At 54.0% G+C, this 23,108-nt stretch overlaps 1 protein-coding gene across 2 annotated transcripts; it reads left to right on the top strand.

The window, feature by feature from the left end:
- Positions 1-10,493: 10,493 nt before the first annotated feature.
- Positions 10,494-22,214, top strand: MYBPH (myosin binding protein H). Of its 2 annotated transcripts, none has more exons than XM_065038337.1 (11): positions 10,494-11,145; positions 11,339-11,473; positions 13,408-13,575; positions 16,107-16,195; positions 16,728-16,923; positions 17,264-17,403; positions 17,558-17,717; positions 18,529-18,665; positions 19,094-19,280; positions 21,092-21,133; positions 21,978-22,214. In XM_065038337.1, exons 1-10 carry the CDS (start codon positions 10,710-10,712, stop codon positions 21,100-21,102), a joined length of 1,659 nt encoding a protein of 552 aa, XP_064894409.1. In that variant the 5' UTR covers positions 10,494-10,709; the 3' UTR covers positions 21,103-21,133; positions 21,978-22,214. The 2 variants fall into 2 exon arrangements, with proteins under 2 accessions (XP_064894409.1, XP_064894410.1); XM_065038338.1 differs by having other exon boundaries at positions 21,937-22,214.
- Positions 22,215-23,108: the final 894 nt, after the last annotated feature.

The raw sequence follows: 23,108 nt of genomic DNA, 5'->3' as shown, positions 1-23,108 counted from the left end.
AAATGGGGCAGGGACCCCAGGGACAAGGGGTGGGTTTGTCCCAAACCTCCAGCATCCCTGCCCCAGCCCTGCTCTGGCTTCCCCACCTCCTCCAAGCCTTTTTCCTGCTGGTGCCACAGGCACTGTGGGGCCGGGGTGACACTGAACTGTCCCCTCCAGGGGACGGAAGTTTTGGGGTGTCCCGCTCTAAAACGCTGTGGGGAGTCAGCCGAGCAGCCCTGACGATGTCACCCTGCTTTCATTTCCACAGCCATCGGCTGCGAGCTTGTCCTGGCTCCACTTGGGAATGCCGGCCGGGTTGTGCTTCCCCTCAGGCTGGCGTTTCTCCATCAGGCACAGATTTATTCCCTGCTCAGGGTGACTCAGAGGCGTCTTGGCCAACTCTTGGGCTCGAAGCCGGTTGCCATCCGTCTTCGTTACGGGAAGGGAGAGCAGTTCATTAGCGCTGCGATACGGCGGCCGCCCCATCCTGGGCACAGAGCCAGGACTCCTGCGGAGCTGCTCGGCTTTGCTGGACCACTGCTCATGCTTCGACTGCTCCAGACCCACCAAGGAGGAAAGTCTCTTTAAAACCAGTGATATCTTTTTAAAAAAAACCCTTTTCCCATCCTTAGCCTGTTTACATCCCTAATATTTCCTTTGCTGTTTTTTAGGTAGTGCTTACGCAGTAATTAAATGCACAGAAGGGGCTTTGGGCACAGCTCTGGGTTATGTGGCCTTCAGGTGTGATGAGCTATGCACAGTTCTCAGACCAGATTTCCCACACCAAATATACTCCTTTCACACTTTGCCACACATCCCATCCCCTTCCCTTCCTCCAGCGTGGGCTGGAGCTCGACGGTGGCTTTGCAGATGGTGGATGCTTTGGAAACACGTCCCCGATGGCTGCGTGTGCCCCTGACCCGGCCGCGATGCTGCTGCTCGGCGTGGTTATCAGGGAACTGCTGGTCCAGGAGATGGTTTCTGCCTGATCGTGAGTGGGTGGAAAAGCACTTCCCGGAGGAGAGGGCAGCGTGTTTGTTTGCACACAGGGCTTGTTCCCAGGAAAAATTTCCTCTTGGCACGGGTAAAAAAGTGAAGGGTTTTTCCCCTTAATTTTGGAGGAAAATCCCTGCTTTCCTGGAAACCAGAGCCGCTTGGAGAAAACATCTGCTGCCCTCAGCCGGGAGAAATCCCCACATTCTTTGATTTTTTTTCCCCATATACACAAATCTTTTCTGCTTTCTTCCTTTAAGGCTACAATCCTGCCTCCATCACACTTTGCCTCCGCTCAAGCGCCTTCTGTGCGGGGAAGAAAAGAGCCGTGTTCCCAGCCACAAAACCTCCCTGCTCCCCAGGAAACACTGTCCTTTTGTGCCCCTCGCACAGTCCGGCAAACCTTGCGCTGCTGAAAGAGGTCGAACTTTTGACTATTCCCTCTGAAAGCTCCTTTCTGCGGGAAGCCAGCCGCCCACCGGGGCAACAAACGGGCGCATTGTGGGACCTACCGGCCACCGCGGATGCAGTACTTGCTGTTGTGCCTCTGTGTCACCGCTGCCAAAATCGTTTCGTGTCCCTGAACCGAGCCCGGGGAGTTTTTTCCCCTCCTTGCAGCTCCAGTGCTGATGAATATACGCTGGAATTTGGCTTTCTGCAGGCATGATGTGCTCAGACTGCAAATATCCCACAGCCAGGGGACACCGTGGTGAGCGTCCCATGGGACCGGGGTGTCCTTGCTGCGGGGACCCTGCTCGCAGCGCAGCTCGTCATCCTCCTCCTGCCGAGGAAGGCTCAGCTTGCTGCCTCTTACCCCCTCCCAGTGCACCTTCACCCCTTCCCCGTCCTCTCGCTGGGTGCTGTGTTTCAAAAGGGCGTTAGATGCTGGAGCAACCTGAGTGGTTTTGTGTTGCCCATCACAGCCAGGCTGGGGTTGGGGTTTGGAGATGAAGACGCTGGTTTCCTGCAGCACCCCTGGCAGGGGGTCCCCGAGGGGAGCCCAAGGTGCTGGTGGGTACCCCCAACCCCAGGGCTGGGGTCCCCAAGCCCCTCTTTCCAGCCTTTCCCATGCCAGGGAATTTCTCCCACTGGATGGCAGCATTAGAGCAAATAAACATTTCTGGGAAACCTGGTGAGAGAACACACCTTCCTCCTGAGAGGCTGTTCTCTCTGGTTATCCGGCTCCGGGGAGGTTCGTGCTTGGGCTGAGGACGTGCATGTTCAGCACACTTGTGTTTGCACCATTCCTGCCCCTGGCGCTTCACTCACTGCCCTGTTCAGTGCTTCATAATCACTCTCAGCTCCCCAAAACAGGGACCCATGTAACACAGAATTATAGAATAGTTCTGGTTGGAAGAGACCCTCAAGATCATCGAGCCCAACCCTCAAGGGACACCAAAATCATGACTTCTTAGCAAGAAGTCCCCCAAAGCCCTCCCTGCTCCAATGCTGGGGTGCAGACACCCCAGCTCCAAGTCATAGACCCCAGAGGTCGCACATTTTTGCAGGAAAAAAGCTTTGTGTGTGGTGGTTGCAGAGGGGGCTGCCAAGCTCCCAGGGACTAGAGAGCAAAATTAATCTGGCCACTTCTCCTTGAACCTAATGGTTTTAATCCCAAACATTCCAACCCACCTTTAGGGTTTCTCGAAGGTGGTTTTTGGCAGAGGGGCTTGGGCAGCGCTGGGTGGGCAGGGAGGACGGGTGCAGGGCTGCAGCCCCTCGGCAAATATAGTGCAGGGAAACTGCTCCTTTCCAAGGCCGTTGGACGGTCAGGAGGTGCAAAGGCGTCTCAGTTTACAGGCTCCCGGCCTGGCTGGTGTTGCTGTTTGCAAATGGGCATCCATAGATGGAAAGGGTCGAGCTGCAGAGCCTCAGGTGTAGCACAAGATTTCCCCCCATCCCTCCCATACAGAGCCAGCAACTCGTCCTGGGTTAAAATGCCACCTCTGGGCCATGTTGGCATTGAGACGTGCTTCAGGGGTTAATCCCCTGCAGCATGGGAAGCCTACAGCTTATTTTCCATCAGGAGGCACCTGGTTTTGGCTCCCATGTACTTGCTGCCCCTTATCCTGCTCAATTCAAAAGGCTTCTCCCTCCTCCTTGTCCCACCCTGGTGCAGGATGAACCTGGAAAACTCGTGGTGTGTCTGGAGGCAGGTGGTGGCACCGAGGTCCAACCTCCTGGGTGGCTTTCGTGAAGTCCTGGGAATCCTCACCCCAAAGGGTGCTGCCAGTGCTGAGGACACTGGGGACACTGGGGATGGGGAGGACAGGGTGATGGTGCTGGGGGTCACAGTGGCTCACCCTGGGGAGATGCTGGAAAGGTCCAGGACAGCCAGTGGGGAGCTTCTTCTGTTACTTGATTTTTAAAACGGAGGAAATTGGGAGTTTTCCAAGCTGGGCTGAGTGGTCTGGGAAGGGAAGGGAAGGGCAGGGGAATCATAGAATCACAGAATCGTTTCGGTTGGAAGAGACTCTCAAGATCATGGAGTCTAACCATTCCCTCACCTCTGGCACTGCCCCATGTCCTGAGAACCTCATGTCCGTCTGTCCAACCCTCCAGGGATGGTGACTCCAGCACTGCCCTGGGCAGCCTGTTCCAATGCCCCACAGCCCTTTGGGGAAGAAATTGTTCCCCAGATCCAACCTCAACCGCCCTGGCACAACTTGAGGCCAAGGGCTGGTCCTGCTCCTCAGGTGGGCACTCTTGTGAGCACGGGGGTCCTGCAGCCCCACACCCTGTGCCAACCCCAGACCTCTCCCCATCTCCTCCATAGAACATTAAGATTTGCAGCTGGGTGCAATCCCTGCAGGCTGGGGGGCACCTGGGGGTTGAGACCCCCCTCAGTTACTCTGTCAGGGCTGCAAACCATGACCCCAAACTGAGCTTTAACCCAAGGAGCTCTGTAAGATTTGCTAATCTCAAAATATTGTTGGCATTCAGAACAGTGATTTACTGCGTGTTTTGCCACAGCAAGTACTTTCCGAAAGGCCATGCTAAGTTTACACCGGAGCTGCCGGGATCAGATAACCCATCGCTGGCTGCTCCCTCCGTGTCCCTCGCGTCCCTCCTGGTTGCCATGCAAAAGGACATCAGCTTCTTCTGCACCCCATGAGTGTGACCATGGTTAAAAAGGGACCACGAGGGTGCTTTTTCTCATACAGGTAGTGGGGTGGGATGTGGGTCGGGTCCTGGCTTGCAGGAGGATGTGAATTCATGAAGAGCCCCGACACTTTGCTTTGCAAGTCACACTGCCAGGGACAGAAAATAACCAGCCCTGGTGCCCTCCTGGCCGTGTCCACCTCCCCAAGGGCTTTGCAGGTGGTGAAATTAAATCAGCTTCTCACTTTCAGTGACACCCAGGGCTGGGTGAGAGCCCAGCACGTCCCTTCGCATTCCCGCAGTGTTTTACCACCCATGGGATCCTCAAGGGCTTTACAGGTGCTGGGCAGGAATGATGCCTCTGGCCACTGTCACCCAGTGAGATCCCAGGGCACTTCCAGCTGGTGGTGGGGATGGTCCCTCTGTCTGTCCCACTGTTTGCTGAAGAAATCTGTCTCCTCTCTAAGGACCAGCGCTTGGGAGGCACAGGACCCCATATCTCTCCCTCTTGTCCCCAGATCCCTTGGGATCTTTGCCACCTCCTAACCCATGGGAGATGGGAACAATCGCATGTGCTTGTGGCAAAAGCCTCAGACCTGGCCCTTGGTCAAAACCACAAGAGTGTCCATGCACACTGACAAGGAGGAGGATAGAGCATCCTCTTCCATGGTTGTTTCCTTGCAGGTTATTGGGCCAACAGAACAAAACTCCCTTGGTCTCTGAAGCCCACGTCCTGGCCCATCTGCTCTGGATATGCTTTGGGTTGACGCTTCCTCCAGGAAAGGCCCAGGGCTGTCACACTGTGCTGGATGAGGACAGCAGGGATAGGACAGGACAGGGAGCAGCACCCTGCGGGGACGTGCCCTGATCACAGCACCCTGTGTCCTAAGCAGGGCTGGGTCAAAGCTGGCTGTGGGGACACCGGGGACACTAAGGACCGTGCATAAAGGGAACAGCATTTTCCCAAAGCCTGGCACGATGTCTGGAGGGTTTCAGGTGGATGAGGACAGCGTGATTAAATGTCCCCATGATGCTCCCTGGTGGCAGCAGGGAAGGGTGCAGCTGGGTCGGACAACACCAAACTGGTTTGTCTTCCCGGTTTACTGGAGCCTGGAGGGAGTCACTGGGATTTGGGGATGGCCAAACCCTCCCTCTGATCCAGCAAACTCCAGGGAGAGGGCACAGCACAGATGCTCCCAAACCAAGGTGCCGGGGTTAGAGAGGGACATGGGGCAGGTCCAGGTCATGCTGCTCCTTAAGGGACCAGATCCCAGTTTCTTCAGAGCATCCAGGGAAGGGCAGCCCTCAGCAAACCCCTCAGACACGCCTCGGGGACATCCTTGCATGACCTGCTACCCCACCGGTCCAGCAGAGAGACACAAAGACGCTCAGGGGTCTGGAGCATCTTTGTGATGAGGAAAGGCTGAGAGAGCTGGGGCTGTTGAGCTGGAGAAGAGAAGCTGAGAGGGGTCTGATCAATGGGATCAATATCTCAGGGTGGGTGTCAGAGGATGGACCAGACTCTGTTCAGTGGTGCCCAGCGCCAGGGTGAGGGGCAATGGGCACAGACTGAAACACAGGAGGCTCCATCTGAACATGAGCAGAAACTTGTTTGCTGGGAGGTGCCAGAGCCTGGCCCAGGCTGCCCAGAGCAGGTGTGGAGTCTCCTGCTCTGAGACATTCAAACCCCCTGGACCCACCTGTGTGATCTGCTCTGTGACCCTGCGTGAGCAGGGCTGGGCTGGGGATCTACAGAGCTCCTGCAACCCCAACCAATCTGTCATTCTGTGATTTTAAAGCAATACTTGTTTAAAACTCCTGTTCCAGGGTGACACCACAACAAGAACTAACCCAGGGGGGCTTTGGGAGAGGGGTTGAGCCCATGTTCCAGCTTGGCCCCGTGAGCTCAAGCCTGTGGTCATTGCTTTGGGATGAAGTAAGTGTCCGCTTGTGTGTGACACACAAAGTGGAAAGCTTGTCTGCGTCTCAGCCCACCTGCCGCCTGCCCCGGACGCTTGACTCAGCGCGCTGCGAATATCCCGGTGACACGGAGGCTGGACATGCCACGGGGAGACGAGATGTGGCTGCCCCAAGCCGCAACCCTGCTGGCATTGGTGGTCGCCACTGTGTATTTTCCATACTGCCTCCCTGGTTTTCTGGAGGTTTCAGGAGCCATCTCCAGCTGCATCTGTAATCGGCAGTGATGTCCTTCCCCAAAAAAGGGGTTTAGAACCTTTTTGCTGCTTAAATTCAGGGGGGTTGGGCATTTTTCTGGCCATTTGTGGTGTCTCCAGTAGACTCGCCGTCCATGCAATGTGCACAGAAGTTTATGTGACGGTAGAGAGGTGGGGATGGTTCCTGCTCTCTCCTGTTGGGTGGCTTTGAATATATCCCACTGGGGATGGAAATGGGGACCCTGTCAGTCTTGTTTGTCCCCTTCCCCATGCTGACACAGGCTATGGTTGACTGCTCCTTGACATTCCTTGTTGTCTGGCTCTGTCCTCTGCCCCAGTGAAGCACATCGCTTGTGCCAAAGACCTCATGATGCCATGCCCAGAACCAGTGGTGGCCCAGGTAACAGCATGTGACATCCACCCTGCTGCTTTCACAGTCCTCTTGGGCTGCAAAGAGCCCACCAGGGTTTCCAGAAAAGTTCACAGGGACAGGGACAAGAGCAGAAGACATTATGGCTTCAAGGAGCCCTTCCCACCCAGATTATGTGGGCCCTTCATTTATTCTGGGCCTTTGGCATCTCTGCTTTGCTTTATGATGTGCAAGTGGGAAGGTCTCATCACGTCCTGTCTAATCCTGTAGCCCTGTTTAGGGGATGGTCTTAATCTCCAAAAGCCTCCAGGATTTGCCCCAGCTGTCAGAGGCATCTTCTGTCTTCCCGCACCGACATATCAGCTGTTGGGGTGGGGAAAGGTGTCGCCAAGGGTCTCCTCCACCCCACCTGGCAGGTCTCTGATGCTGTGATTTCCTAAACTGGGGAATCTGGGTGAACAGGTAGACCTGATGCTTTTGGGTTTCTCCTGTTGATAAACCCAGCTGAATGATGACTGTGTGGTGTCTCTCGGGGGTTTTGAGTAACAGTGGCATGAGGAAGATCTGATCCTTTAAGGAAGAAATGATACTCTCATTATTTAGACCTATATGTCACCTGGGAGATAAGTAAGGCAACGTATCAATGGTGCAGTGGGCTGGAAATGTGGGTCAAAACCAATTTATAAAAAGTGCCTGCTTCCTGTAGAGAAGAGATCTTTTCTCACTGGAAAACAAGAAAACCCTGTATTTTGACTAAAACCTGAAATATTTTCCAGGAGTTTCAGGCAAAAATGTATTTGATATTTAAATTATCACTAAAATTTTAATGTTCAACCCTCCCAGCTGCCTGCAGGAGCAGCCAGCGCAGCCCACTCCATGTTCTCTTAGTTTTCATGCCAAGGTGGAGGAATCGCACCCCTGGGAATTTCCTTTTGTTGCTGATGACAGACTCATTTTAGCTCTCTCACCCCAAAACTGAGGGGCTGAGACACCCTGTGCCCATCCTTGTAGGTGAAATGACTCCATGGGAGCAGATTCTCCCTCCCTGTTGTGCATCTGCAAGCAAAGCCTTTGTGCTAGGTAAATAACTTCCAGCTCCCGAGTCTGATCATCAAGGGAAACCCTTTAACTTTGGACTTGGGCAACCTGCCACGATGCCTTTGTCATCTACAGTGAGTGTAGTGTTTCCATGCTTGAGTTTGCTCAATGTGCCGTGGTCTTGTCAGCAAAGTGTGAATAAATAGAATGCCAATATACTACAGTAACATGGCCCAGATAAGTCTGGATGATAAACCGTGTTGATTCACTTGCTCGTAACCTCTGAGTCATCCTGTGAGTCAGCAGAGAAAACAGCATCTAAACATCACCGAGAAGGTTGAAAAATTCAAGTTTTCTTCAAATCAAGAACTTCAAGTGAAATTATTGCATCAATGTTATTTTCCTTTCTTCTATTTTTCAACCACGCTCACACAAATTGAAATAGGAGAGAAATCTGAGTGCTCATTTCCTTAAGAACTAGAGTTTTATATTGTTTTTATTTTTTTCCCTGAGCTTTTAAAATTGCTTTTCTTGACCCGTAATTGAAAAAAGCCTGCTTTTTGCAATTGATTTTGGTTTAGATTAGAGATCATGGTTGCTTTTATAAAAGACACGCAGAAAACTTCTGAGTAGCACTGCTGGTTGTGGGAGCAGGACGGATGGATGGTCTCCTCCAGCCCTGTTTCATTGTGCTGGGGAGCAGGGCTGTTGTCCTTTGCCAGAGTAGCTACAAAAGATGTTCTAGTTCATGACCCACTTGGCAAATTTGAGCCCCTCCAGGCTGGTCCAGGGAGCAGAAGGGGCTGTCAGCATCCATACATGGTCTTCAGGCAGCAAAAGTGTCCAGGAGCCCAATATCACCTTCTCCTGCCTCAGGGAGGTCATCCCTCAGGTGTCCCAAAGGTATTTTGGGGAAGGAGGAGCCTTCATTAGTTATATTCTCCCTCATTGGTGGAAGTAATCGAGGAATATCTGTGTTATCACATAGTTTTGGAGGAAACACAGAATCATAGAATGGCTTGGGTTGGAAGGGACCTTCAAAATCATTTAGTCCCAATCCCCTTGCTATGGGAAGGGACACCTTCCACAAACATGCCCTCCTTGAGATACTGATACCATTTCTTGGTGTCTTGGGTCCATCCTGCTGCCAAACACTGTTGCTGAAATAACCAGTGGAGAAGAATCTCCCCAGCAGGAGGCTCGTGCTGCTGCCGGGTGGGATCAGAGCCCATGCGGACCAGGTTTGCACTTGTGTTATCCGATCCCCGTCTGTTGTGCCAGGCTGGTGGTTGTGACGAGCTGTCTTCTCAGCTTACAGGAGGAGCAGGGTGAGCAGAAAGCACGGGGGTCTCCTTCGTGCTCTTTCTGGGGCTGGGCACTTGCACATCTTGCTGCCTGTTTTTGCAGAGCACTAGTGGCAGGGGACCTTGGGATGATGTGTCCCTGCAACCATCAGTGCTCACCTGCTGCTGTCTTGCAGCCAGGAGCCCAGCTCAGCCTCTGGCCAAGATCAACACCTCCACGACAGCCTGATGGACCACAGAGCTGCCCTGGCCTCCTCTCACCATCTTCTCTTCCCACCTGATCCATGGGTCCTCCTCCAGCTGGGATACATCACTCAGAGCCCTGGGGTTCTTTTGAGGGATGTCATCATCCCTTTAAAGACCAGCCTGGCCAAAGGGGTTTTGCTCTTCTCTCCCTCCCCTTCCTGGGTGACCACAGCTCCCCCACCTGGAAAACCACCCCCTTGTTAGCAAAGCTCAGATCATCTGGCCCTTTCAGAGTACGTAGCTTCATGCTCTGGCTGTCTCAGAGATGCCTCTTGACCATGATGTCCATGGTTGGAGACGTTTCCTGAGGACCATGAAGCTGTGAGCATTTGGACCAACAGCCAGGAGAGCCGGGCTTGCTTGGCCTCTCCACAGCAGCATCCCTGGAGGCAGGCAAGTAGCTGAGGAACAGGAGAAAATGCTCTGTCAACTTGAATTTGCAGAAGACTGAGGAATAAGACCATAGGTTATGGAGACATTTTTAGTAGCATCTCATACAGAGCCTGGCAAGTGATGGAAGCAAGGACAGGGGGTGAGTGGTGTTATATCTTATAGGACTAATGGGGCTTTCCTCGGTCAGCGGGGTCTTTGGGGTTTGAGGGCTAACAGAAGGTCTGGCCACGAGTCCTGGGGTGACCAGAGTCTATGGACAAGGTCCTGGTTGATGGGCAGGGCGGAGGCTGGAGGACATGGCGTAGGGCTGACTGGTGATCAGTCTTCTCCAGGAACGTGGGTCAGCGGCGCGGGCAGCTGGGTTGGCCCAGAGGATCCCAAGATCCTTCCAACCTCAACAATTGTGGGGCTGAGGTTGAGGCTGGGGATCTGGGGGACCTATGGGAGGACATGGAGGGGAACAGCTGGGTTGGGGGGGTCAATGCAGGATTAACAAGGAGGATTGGGGTGGGGGGTTCTGGTGTCTAAGCAGGGGCTGGGGGAAGGCATGGGGGGTGCAAGGTAAGTGGGGAAGCTGCGGGGGGGGGCTTGGAGGGGCAGTGTGGGAACTGGAAAGTCCTTGGCCGGATGGCCTCTTGCTGCTGGGGACAGGAGCGATGTCCCCAAAGAAAGGTGACCTGGCCCTGGCCTGCCCGGTCCCGTGCGTGTGAGACAAGGGGGGTGTCGGGGTGACAGGGGGGCAGGACCATGTGTTGCTATCCCTGCTGAATGTGCAGGTCCCGGGTGGCTATTCCTGGCGGCCCCCGCCTGCGCAGGCAGATTGGTTTGCAGGGAGGTGACAAGTGCCAGACGAAGCCTATAAAAATCTCTCAGCCCCTGTTCTGGCTCAGTGACCTGGTTCCCCCCCTCCCAGCACAGCCATACCAGAGCAGAAACCGTCCGTGCAGTGGAGACGCCTGGTCCAGAGCAGTGATTCCAGTTTCAGCGTCAAGATCTCACACTTGGAGGAGACACCCTTGGTCTGGAGCAGAGACCTCAATCCAGAGCGGAGGTCCCGGAGCAGAGACCCCAAAACATCCCCTTCCGCAGCCCCCAGGCTTTGCAGCAATGACAGGCAAAACTGCACCTCCAGCGGCTTCAAAGAAAGCGGCGGCAGCTCCAAAGAAAGCATCAGCAGCCCCAAAGAAAGACTCGACGGCTGCTAAGAAAGAGACGGCACCAGCCCCAAAGGAAGAACCAGCAGCAGCCCCAAAAGAAGAACCAGCACCAGCCCCAAAGGAAGAATCAGCACCAGCCCCAAAGGAAGAATCAGCATCAGCCCCAAAGGAAGAACCAGCATCAGCCCCAAAGGAAGAACCAGCATCAGCCCCAGCTGCTGAAGAGCCCTCAGCCCCTGAACATCCCCCTGCCGCAGAGCAGCCTGCAGCCCCCGCAGGCGAATCTGCTCCTGTCCCCACCACAGAGGCAACTCCAGCCCCTCAAGAAGGTCTCCCAGCCCCTCCAGCTGAAACCCCAGCCCCTGAACCTGAGAAACCAAAAGAAGGTGAGGAGGGGACCGGACACTGAAGTGGGAAGGGGAGACATGGGGATGCTGGGGTGAAGGGATGGAGGGATGAAGTCATCAAGGGTATTTTTGGAGTGGGATTAGGAGGATGGGCGGGGGGTGAAGACCAACACGGAGATTGGGTGGTTGTACTCGAGAGCCTCGAGTCCTCAGCACTGCGGGTTTGTTACAGAGCCACCCAGCTCCCCCTTGTCCTTGGCTGTGGAAGAAGTGAGCCAGAACTCTGTTACGTTGACCTGGAAAACCCCGGAGCAGACAGGACAGTCGGGCCTGGATGGATACGTGGTGGAGATCTGCAAAGATGGAAGTAGGCTTGTGCTTTCTTGCCTCATAAGCATGGAGAGCTTGTGTGTTTCTGCCAAGGTGTGGGATAGAGCTGGGCAGAACCCAGCAGCTCATTTCCCTGAGCACCATTTCCTTTTTTTTTGCCTAAAAGACTTTATTTAAAATGGTATATATATTTTTGTTCCATGGAGTAGAGGGGTTTCCCATTGGCTTCGGAGAGTAGCGATCCCTTTATTGGGGGTTTTATGTCATTGCCGTGTCCAGCTAGAGGGTGGAGGAGAGACCAGTGTACCCACTGAGGATGGTCTCTGATGAACTCCAGCTCTGCTCAGACCTGGAGCTGGGATGGTCATGCAAGATCTCAGAAGGAAGAAAATGCAATTCTCCCATGTTTGCCCAAGAAGAAGTGGAGAAGGAATGGGATAAGGTGGGAGGATGAGGGAGGAAACGGCCCTGGGAAGTGCAAGGGGGGCTGGCATGTGTCATCAGAAGAACCCTGCCCCAGAGACATGGGGCTCCAGATGCTTGGCAGGAGGATGGCTGTGGTGGATGGAGGTGGGCTGCTGGGTGGTAATGATGATCTGTGGTTTTCCGGTTGCATTGCTGGTTGGTGGATTCCACCAGGCAGATAAGATTTATGTGTTGGGCACTGTCTTGAAGGCCTGTTTGGCTTTGGGGTGAGAATGAATGACCTGTGTGGCTGGGGGAATTGAATCACAGAATGCTTGGGGTTGGGACTGACCTCTGGAGATCATCTAGTCCAACCCGCCTGCTAAAGCAGGTTCACCTGGGGATCTGCAAAGAGAGGATGGGGCTGGTGGGCTGCATGAGGCTGGAGTGGTTTGGGAGACCAAGGTGCTCTGTGGGCAGTGGGGAACTTGATCTATGACACTTGGATGATTAGCTTGTGGCAGACACACTCAACACATGCTTGGCTGTGAGAGGCTTTCAACATTGGGCTGGGGACTGGGGAGAGAACCACGGCTGGATGGGATGCATGAAGAGGCCCTTGCACAGGGCAAGGAAAGATGCAGCCATCCCTGGAGGTCACAGCTTTGGATGCTCTCCTAGCTTGCTTTGGGCTTGGCTGAGTGACAGGAGAGCTCTAGTCATTCAGTCATAACCACACAGGCCCTGTGACTGCTGTATTTGGGCTGGTGCAAGACCCTGGGTTGGCTAAAATATGGTGAGATTTGAGTGAGGTTCGAGTAATGCCAGTGGTGAAGGGAAAGACAGGCTGTTGGGATTGGGCTGGTCTGATGGCACTGACAGGAAAACCTTCTTGCTTTCAAGGTGGCCATGGTGGCTTAGTCAACCTTGGCACACAGGGGTTGCTCTAGTTGCCCTCCAGGTACAGCCAGTCCTTTACTGCCTGGGGTGGTGTGTTTTGTAAGGTGAGAAACCTCCTAAAAGGTTTGTTACATTGTGAGGCTGTTAGCTGGCTGATGTGGGAGAGCTTCTACTTCTTGGCAGTGGGGTGAGCTTGAGATGTCCCCTCCAAGCAGGAGGAGCATTTGGAGAGGTCTAGCTGGCTGGTGGTGGGTGTTGAGCAGACCGTGCCCAAAGTGGAGGATGCTCTGAGGAGCATGGTAAGCCCCAAGGAGCTGTCTTGGAGCAGTAAGAGGAGCAGACTGGCTGGCAGGGTGGTCAGAAGATCTTAACTCCTTCCAGAAATGCACTTGGAAGGTCAGCAGGGACCATATTTGCTGTCCTAATGCGTTTTCCTGCTAGTAAATAACCTCCTGCTCAACAGTTGAGCTTCTGCCAGCATTTCATACCCCACACTCCTGGGGAGGGTTGGGTGGCCAATTTCCCCTATGAAATACCTTTTTCTGTCTCAAATAATTCAGCCTTCACAGGGTAGTGGTTTTTTTGCATCTGGGTGTCGCCCCCTGTTTGGGGTGTGTGTCCATCTGTCTGTCACGCACCTGAAGTGCTCTGCTGGGTTCATCACAGGTACAGACTGGAAGGCTGTGAATGAGGAGCCTTTTCTTTCCACCCGCTACACGGTCCAGAACCTCAGCTCCGGTGACAAGATCCATATACGGGTCAAGGCCATCAGTGCCAGCGGGGCCAGCGTCCCAGCTACTTTGGACCAGCCAGTTGTCATCAGAGAGATCCTCCGTGAGTACCGCTCCTGCCGTATAATTCCCATCTGCTTTGTCAGCAGCACAGAGAAATCACGGCCCATCCCTGAGCAGCCTCTGTCTTCTCATACCTGCCAATCCAGCCTTTGGCCGAGATGTTATTCTCAATAACTGTGTCCAGTTCCCTTGGGGTGGGTTGGAGCAGCTTCCTGACCTCCAGACACTGACCTTGTAGTTGATGAGGCTTTGGGGGTGAAGGATGCAAAATGCAGAGCCATGTTTTCCCATTTCAGCACAAGAGCTCAGAAATGGGATCACTTTCAGCACATCTCTCCTTGGCCATGCTTACATCTCAATATCCCATCACGTACACACCGGACAGCTTTGTTTATTTAGCTATGGAAAGCCAAGAACTGGTAGTCTGGAGCACAGGAACTTTAATCATGTTGAACTCGCTAATGAAGGGCTTGCTCCCATGCTTGGCAAGACTCGCATTCCTCGTGAGGTGCTGCAAATGTGCTGAAGCTGATGTATGATTGCAAGGCTGGTTTTCATTTATCAAACAGCAAATATAGCGTTATTTTCCCTTTACAAGGAATTATTAATGCACAAGTTTTCCTGTTACTCAAAGGACACCCCGGATTCCTCAGCTGCTTAAGAACAGCAATAATAATAACATGAGTTATTCCAGGAACCATCAGCTTTTCATAAGAAAAGGCTTGGAGAACACTATCAACATTGGGAAAGGGTCCTGCAGGGTCTGTCCTCTCAGTTTGCTCAGAGAAGGTGGACGTGGTTTAGTGGTTGGTGTCTGCTGCCGTGTTCACCTCCCGATCTCAAAGGGATTCAACCGTACCTTGTGGGACTGGGGAAACTGAGGCACGGGGAACGGGTGAGAGGTGCCAAATACACAGCTCATGTTTCCCACTTTCAGTCCCATGCTGCACCCACCAGTCCAACCCTCCTGTCCCTGCTGCCTGAACTATGTCCCAACCACCTGTACCCACTGAGAGGTGTCAAACCCAAAGAGCTGAAAGACCCATGTGGGACTTGTTCTTACCCCACGCTGGCAAGGTTTTCTTCTTCTTTCTATTTCTTTTTGCTAACGGAAACTCTTCATCAGCAAATTGCACTTGCCTATTTTTGCATTTCGTTTGGAATACAGCCCTGTGCACACTGCCTGGCTTTGCTGAGGACCAAATGAGCTCTCAATGTCCCTCTGCCTCCCTGTGTCCACCCCGGTGGCACTGGTGTGTATCAGGTGGCGAGTCTGCTCCTCTCTGCCCCATCTGCTGCTTTTTGGTCTTCACATTATGTTCGGGTCCACGTTTTGTACCTCTCACCAGTTCATTTATAGCATCACAAGGGATTTTAAATAGCAGCAAGACAGACGGCAGAGAGTTTAAAAACAGGTGGGACGAGTGGGTTTGGGAAGCGGAGAGAGACGAGGAGAAACCAGATGAAGTTTTGGTGTGGGAGGCGTGTTTTGCAGGGAGCTGGGGCAGGAAAAATGCCTTCCCACCCGTGGCAGTGTGTTCCTCAGCCACCGGCTGAGCAAGGCAAGCGTGAGCCGGGTAAAACACCCATGAATTAACATTCCTCCACCAAGATCAGGTTTCTCTATGCTGCTGAGACTGATGTGCCCAAGTGGCAGCATCGATGTGTGGATCCCCAGAGCAACAGCAGCACGAGTGTAGGAGAGACCATCTCAGCTGTTGGTGGGGCCATCTGGGACTGTTGGGCATCTCCCTGCCCTCCCCAGCCCACTGTCGGCGTTTCACCCTCTCAGCTGTTTAACCATTGCTCAGTCCCAGTTTAATTCTGACCGTTCCCCCTCCCCAGAGCTAAGCTGCAGCACGTTTAATCCAGGCACGGACAAGCAGCTCTTTTATGAGGGGCTCACGTAAACCCAATGCCTTTCCAGAAGGATCACCAAGCGGCACTGGGCCGGTAGGGTTACACGGCTGCTATTTTCACCCTGAGAAAGAGACACACGCTCCATCAGCATTCTCCAGTGGGTTTTTTGCTTATCTTTGTTATGTTCCCTTGGGGACATTAACCTTCATCTTAAGCCCAGGGCTTTCACAGCTCTGCTGCGAGTAACCATGCACTGCCTTGGTCCCTTGATGGCCTTGGTGGAGGTCTGGTGAGCCTTGTCCTTGCTGGAAGTTGGCTTGTGTGCCTCTGGAAAGCCTGCTCTGAGCTGGGGGGGGAAATATTTCCTAACTGGGAGATGCTGTCCTCTGCCTCGCTACTGTGTGGGCTGTGCTGTGGCTCTTCTTGTTAAGTCCAGGTTGGTCTCCATAGCCTGGCTCTAGTGAAGGGGGTAAATGGTTCATTGGGGTGCTGCCATTGAGTTGGTGACCTGGTATCTCAAGGATGGATATAATTCTGGGGTTCAGGCAATGGGTAGGCTGTCGAGACTCCTGTCCAGGAGATGAGAAGGTAGAGGTCGCCATGTTTCTGGGTGGGTTTTCCTGATGACCATGCAGGGGAATGCACAGGGTGGGTCAACCAGTTGAGGGTTGTGATTGCCTTGGCCCTATGGCATGACTTTCTGGTCCCCAGAGCTCCCGAAGATCCGCTTGCCCCGTCACCTGCGGCAGACTTATTTCAGGCATGTTGGGGATGCCATGAACATGATGATCCCTTTCCAGGTAGGTGGGCAATTTGGGATTTAATCCCCCAGGCTTTTTCACTGCAGGTTAGCTTCTGCAGTGACTTTTCTAGCGACCTTGATATGGTTGGGGCCAACCATGGGCTTACTTATCCTGGTCACCACGTCTCATGGGCTGGGGGTGGGAATCCCTTCCCCATTCCTGTCTAGCTCTCCTTTGCTGTGTCTTTACTGATGGTGTTGGCAATGGGACAAAATCAAACACAGTTGTCTCAGTGCCTGGGCAACAGGAGCACAGCTCTGCCTGCAGTGCCTTGGGCACGTAAAGCTGGGCTTGCTCTATGAGAACTCTGGGAGAAGAGCATGTTCCAGCATCATCCCTGATGACTTCCCATCAGTGGGTTTGGCAGGGTTGGGCTGTAGGTTCTTCCCTGGGGACTGCTGGATGGGAGAGGACACATCCAGGCCATTGCTGCCTGGACACAGCAGGGTGGTTTTGCCCACCCGTCCTTCCCAGCAGGACCAGTTGGAACCCTGCGCTCCAGCAGCTCCCAACCTGCCTGTTGCTCCAGGGAAAGCCGCAGCCCGAGGTGATCTGGACCAAGGGTGGCCAGCCCCTGGACACCAGCCGCATCAACATCCGCAACACAGACAAGGACACCATCTTCTACATCCGCCAGTCGCAGCGCAGCGACTCGGGCAAGTATGAGCTCACTGTGCGGATAAACGGAGCAGAGGACAAGGCCACCCTGGACATCCAAGTGATTGGTAAGGCTGGGGATGGGGCCCTGCAGGGTCTCTCTGGGACTTGTTTCTACCTCTTAAATGGTGGAAGCTCCTGTTCTGGGTGGGATGGGACAGCGTCAGTAACAAGGCAAGGGACTTTTGTGTCCCTCTTCCAGTGGGATTTTCTCCAGGATCATGGAGGTGATATCCTCTGGTTGGGGATGCAGGGTTCCTGCCAGCCCATGCCCCATCGCAGCTTCTCATCCCATGTGTGCTGCAAAAGGGTGAAAACAGATTAAAAATGAGGTGTAAAGGATGGTCAAGGTGCAGAATTTGGTGGGAGCAAATTAGGATGCCACCCTGTGTGGGTTTGCATTTACAGAACCACCAGGCCCCCCCCAGAACCTGAAGCTGGTGGACGTATGGGGCTTTAATGTGGCCCTGGAGTGGAGCCCCCCGGCAGACAATGGGAACTCTGAGATCAAGGGCTACGTCGTGCAGAAGTCAGACAAGAAGAGTGGGGTGAGTCTGGGCATCCCCAGGACTCCTGCGCCCTGGTGCTGGGGTGCCCTGACTGGGAGAGGGGCAGCTGCACACCCCTGTGTCCCCCACACCTTCCCCATCCTTTGGACAAGCTGCTTTTCCTCAACACTCTTGTTTCTTTTTCCCCTCCCAGCAATGGTTCACGGTGCTGGAGCACTGCACCCGCACCAGCTGCACCATCTCTGACCTCATCATTGGCAACACCTACTCCTTCCGAGTGTTCGCGGAAAACGGCTGCGGGCTGAGTGAAACAGCAGCCGTCGCCTCTGGGGTGGCCCACATCCAGAAGACAAGTAGGGATCAGCACTTGGCTTGGGGTTTGGGGGTGCTGGCGGGCAAGGGGGGTCCTGTCTCCATTTGGGCTAGTGAGGCTTCCTCAGTGTCGTGGTGATGCTGCTGGGCTGGTCTCCAGGATGAGCCCTGCAGGGTGAAGCCATGTGTCCCCAAGGTGGAGGTCCAGGAGTCCTCTTCCCTCCTTCTACATCTCCTTTCTCCTTTGGGGAAAGCTTGTGCCATGGTCAGCTCTCTGGAAGGGATCAAAGGATGGACATGCCTGGGGTGAGATGGAAGCAGGAGCCAGGATGGGTGAGGAACAGCCCTGGTTTTGGGCCCTGCAGCTCAGGATGAGCAGAGGAAAAGACCCCTGCTCCATCTCAGAGCCAAATCTCTAACCCAGCATCCCTCAGCCCCATTTATTTCCATCCTGCTCCATGGTAGCACACAGTGAGTTGGGGTCTCTGCCACCTGCAGACCTTGCCTTCAGCTCCTATTTCTGTGCACTGGATTTTGGGGATGGACTAGGAGATCCAGAGAGGTGCCTGGTCTGGATCTGACGTGCTGCACACGTGGTGTTGGTTTGCGGTTTGTCATCTCCCCTGTCCCCCGCAAGGACTGGGCACTAATGTGACATCACTGGATGAGAAGGGATTTATAGACAGGGCTGGTCTAAGCTGAAGGGCCTCAGGTCAGGCTAGGTGCTGTCTGGCTTATTTTGTGAGGGAGCAGAAGTATTTTGAGGTACCTTGGGCTGAGTTCCCAAAACCATATTCTGGTCAGCCCAGGAACCTGCATTCTGCCTCAACCTAGAATTCATTGTTTTCTTAGAAACTACTTACCAGGCAGAGAAGATCCCCCAAAGGGACATGATGGAGCCTCCAAAGTTCACCCAACCCCTGACAGACCGAACCACCACCCGGGGCTACAGCACACATCTCTTCTGCAGCGTCCGGGGCTTCCCCCAGGTCAGTGGTTCCTCCACGGGCAACATCGCCTGTGTGTGCGGGCAGCCAGCGGTGGGGTTTTTGCAGGTGGTTGGAGGTGTTGGGAGACAGTTGGTCATGTTGGGTTAGGGTTGGATGAGGTTAGGTGGCTGCAGCTGTCCTCCAAGTCAAACCTGGGCAGATTTAGAGTGTTTCTGCATGAAGATGGGAGAGTGGTCTGAATTGAAACCATGTCTTATTGCCTTCTGCACTGAGGGAGGAAGTCTGGGGAAGATTAGGGCTTAAAAACAGGAGATTTAGCTCTTCAAATTGTTTCTGACTGAATCCCACCAGGGCCAGCAGCTTCAGGCAGCACCAAGGCAAAAGGAGATGGCTGCATGTTGGGGCCAGTTATATTTGTCATTTCTCTCCCGGCTTTAAACAAATAAGCAAATCCTGCTGCCTTCTAGCCCAAAATCATCTGGATGAAAAATCAGATGGAGATACGGGAAGACCCCAAATACATTGCGATGATTGACCAGGGTGTCTGCTCCCTGGAAATCCGCAAGCCCAGCCCTTTCGATGGGGGTGTCTACACCTGCAAAGCTGTGAACCCTTTGGGGGAAGCCTCAGTAGACTGCAAACTTGATGTGAAAGGTAAGATTGGCCGAGGAGATAGAGGAGAAGGTCTCTGTGTCTGCCTTTTCCTGCTCTCACTTTCACAGTCCTGGGGTTTGTCCCTGGTTTATGTTAATCCTGGTGATGAGGGAGCCTAAGGACACTGGGCAGCCTTGTGAAGCTGGAGCTTTGGTCTTATTTGGTTTATGATCTTAAAGCATCTTGAAATCTCCTTCTCTCAGTCTTGTCTAAGAAGTGGGGAGGAAACCAGGAAGTTCAGAGCCAAAGGGCCAGAGATGCTGGTGGAGGATGGGACAGTCGCTTGCTCCTCACTGTGTCCACCAGCACTTGTGTCCCGAGCCACCCACCAGCCATGCGTGTGGGGACTGTGCCCAAACTCCTCCACTTGCACCTGGGTTGTTTTAATTTATGTTTCGGGATCCTACCCAAACTTCCCAGCTCACATTTCCCTGCCTCAGCAGAGCACCCAACCCAACCCTGTATGGATGTGCCCCGCTCTGCTCCCCTTGCTGACACCTCTCCCGTCTGCTGCAGACCCACCTCGGCGGGCAGGAGGGTGTGTGTCCACCCACACTCACTACAGAATCACAGAATCATTTTGGTTGGAAAAGACCCTCAAGATCATCAAGTCCAACCCATGTCCCTGAGAACCTCATCTCCACATCTGTTCAACCCCTCCAGGGATGGTGACTCCAGCACTGCCCTGGGAATCCTGTTCCAATGCCCCACAGCCCTTTGGGGAAGAAATTGTTCCCCAGATCCAACCTCAACCTTCCCTGGTGCAACTTGAGGCCATTTCCTCTGCTCCTGGCGCTTGTTCCTGGGGAGCAGAGCCCGACCCCCCCTGGCTCCAAGCTCCTTTCAGGCAGTTCAGAGATCAGAAGGTCTCCCCTCAGCTCCTGTTCTCCAGCTGAACCCCCCAGGTCCCTCAGCCACTCCCATCACACTTGTGCTCCAGCCCCTCACCAGCTCCGTTCCCTTCTCTCAACTCGCACCAGCACCTCAAGGCCTTTCTCTTCATGAGGGGCCCAAAACTGCCCCAGGATTTGAGGTTTGGGCTCCCCAGGTCCCAGCACATGGACGGTCACTGCCCTGGGCCTGCTGGCCACACCAGTGCTGGTACCAGCCAGGATGCTGGTGGCCTCTTGGCCACCTGGGCACACGCTGGATCATATTCAGCCGCTCTCACCAGCACCCCCAGGTCCTTTTCCACTGAGCAGCTTTCCAGCTGCTCTTCCCTGAGCCTGTAGTGTGTGTCCTTATAAACGTGTCATCCTTATTATTTCTCCTCCCATGGCTTCTCAGCACACGTTTGCCCTGAGCCACACTCTGCCCTACTTCCCATGCAGGCAGGGCTCTGATCCGGCAGGCACCCGGCACCCTGTGTCCTTCCTGAAGCCACAGGGCTGCCGGTGTGGCACCGGGTAGGTGCTCGACTCCACAGCAGCTGGTGCAAGAGCCTCCAGCCGGGGCAGCGAGCGTTGACCTGGCTGGCCCTGGCCACACTGCCCTGCAGGCAGGGCTGTCGGTCCAGCCATGCGGCAGCATGGTGAGGTCAGGCAGAGACTGAGTTTGTTGCTGTGCTGGGGACACAAAGAACCTGGGAGTCACTGTGGCTAGGATCTTGGGGACAGGCTGGCCAAGAACAGGCGGTGACTGTGGGGTGCACGATTGCCTAAGAGTGTGTGTGTGCAGGGATGGTGTGTGCAGGTGCATGTTGGTGTGTGCACATAAGTGAGTTGGTTGTGCCCTGGCTTGTTTTTCTTGGAAGTCAAAAGAGGAGTGAGTTGAGATTTCAGGGGTTGTGTATCTCTTGTGCTCTCCTGCAGTGCCCAAGTGAGGACACATTGGAGGGCAAGATGAAGAGCAAGGTAGGTCTGGGTTGGGGCTGTGGGATGGAAGGAGGGTGGATCAGTTCTTCAGGGATGGAGTGGGTTGAGTTTGGTAACAGACTTTTGAGCAGGGGCTGTTGCAATAGGACAAGGGGTGATGGATTTAAACTAAAGGAGGGAGATTCAGGCTGGACATGAGGAAGAAATTGTTGTCCCTGAGGGTGGTGAGAGCCTGGCCCAGGTTGGCCAGAGAGGTGGTGGATGAACCATCCCTGGAGACATCCCAGGCCAGGCTGGACGGGGCTCTGAGCAACCTGAGCTGGTGAAGATGTCCCTGCTCATGGCAGGGGGGCACTGGGGGAGCTGGGAAGGTCCCTCCAACCCAAACCATTCTGTGATTCTATGAGTGTCACCTTCTGATGGATCCCCAGCTCAGGGCTACCTCATCCCATGGCTGGAGGTACACTGGTGCAGTGGGATGCTGCAGAGCATGAGAAAAACCTGCCCCTTTTGGGGTGGAGGGAGGATTGTAAATATGGCCAGGAGGAAGAATGTGCAGCAGAGACACGGCTGTGCCCAGCAGACGAGTGGGCAGAACCTCAGTTTGCAGCCTAGCCTCAGAAACATGGGGCACCAAGTCGGCTGCGAATGGGTGCTGGGATTGGGGGCAGGTATAAAGGAGTATGAAATGGGGTTGGGAGTTGAAAAGCAGGGGTAAAAGGTCACATCTGAATTTCGTGGGGCAGGAGAGGGTGGAAGACCTGGGCTGGGTTTGTCTTGCATTTGAGCAGCGTCTGGGCTGTGATTTCCTATCTCACCCCTGACCACTGGTCTCCCAGCAGTGGTTCCCTCGCAGGACTCAGATCTCGTTCCTTCACTCCAGGTGGATGCTGCAGCTGCTGTTCAGTAGCGTGGCACATGGTGATGCTTCTGGCCATGACCTCTGCTGCCTGCGGGCCTGCCACCTCCCCGGTGGTACCCCTGGGGGCCTGCACCTCATCCCACCATGGCATGGTCCTCTCTGAATGTGTCCTTGGGTGTGACAAGAAAACAAGCTCATCTTTGGTCCTCATAAAAAAAAAAACCAAAACCAAACCAAAATAAAAACAAATGAACACCACGGTGTTCTGCTTGCTCTAGAGTTGGCTTGGGTGGGGGAGGTAGAGGGGAGGGAGCTGCCAGGGATGTTGTGGGTTCCTATAGCATCCCACAGAACCAGGGGTGGGAGAGATGGTTTTTGAGCTTGCAAAGAAAGCACCAGTTTTCTAAAACGTATATGAAGATGATTAAACGAGAAGTGACCCAACAAGGAAGAGGAGGATGGGGAAAAGTTTCCTTCTGGCTGCGTGGGGAAATAGCAACATGAAAACTGTGGCATCCTGCTGCTTCTTCATCAAAGCACAACTTCTTTACCCACATCAGTGATACAGTGATCCAGCCACCAGTATCCCCTCCCCACAGTCTGAGATGGTGGGGGCAGCACATGGTGATGTGTTATCTGGAGGAGGAGGAATTGGCCCTGTTAACTGCTGATCACTCGTGTGCAGAAAGATGACTTATTGCTTACAGTTCCGAGACAGCTCGGGTCAGATGCTGTTTATTAACAGAAAGCCCAGACAGATCCATCAAGTTGACTAAGGGCGTCATTAAGCCGGGGTCAGCAGCACGGGTGCCCACTCTGCCAGCACAAACTCCCTCTCAGATCCTGCCCCAAAAAAGGCCCTGGCACTGCAAATGGGGGTGCAAATCCAGTCTGAGTCCCTCCCACCCTTGGTGCCACTGGAGAGCCAATCCAGGCAGCACCTACAGCTGAAATAGTTGAGGCTTCTCTGCAGCATCTCTCCTGCAGCCCCTCTGCCTTGTCCCCACTGGTCACCCACTCTCCATGCACAAACTGAAGTCCAGGAGAGGTGTTGCTGTTCCTCAGCACAGCACATCCACACCAGACACGATTTCCACCATCAGAGGGCATTGTCAGATTAATTTTTATCCCAGGTCAGGCTGGTTTATGGAG

The sequence above is a fragment of the Columba livia genome, chromosome 22 (assembly GCF_036013475.1).
Source record: "Columba livia isolate bColLiv1 breed racing homer chromosome 22, bColLiv1.pat.W.v2, whole genome shotgun sequence".
In the NCBI taxonomy this organism is placed as follows: domain Eukaryota; kingdom Metazoa; phylum Chordata; class Aves; order Columbiformes; family Columbidae; genus Columba; species Columba livia.
This window is presented reverse-complemented; position numbering and strand designations above follow the sequence as displayed.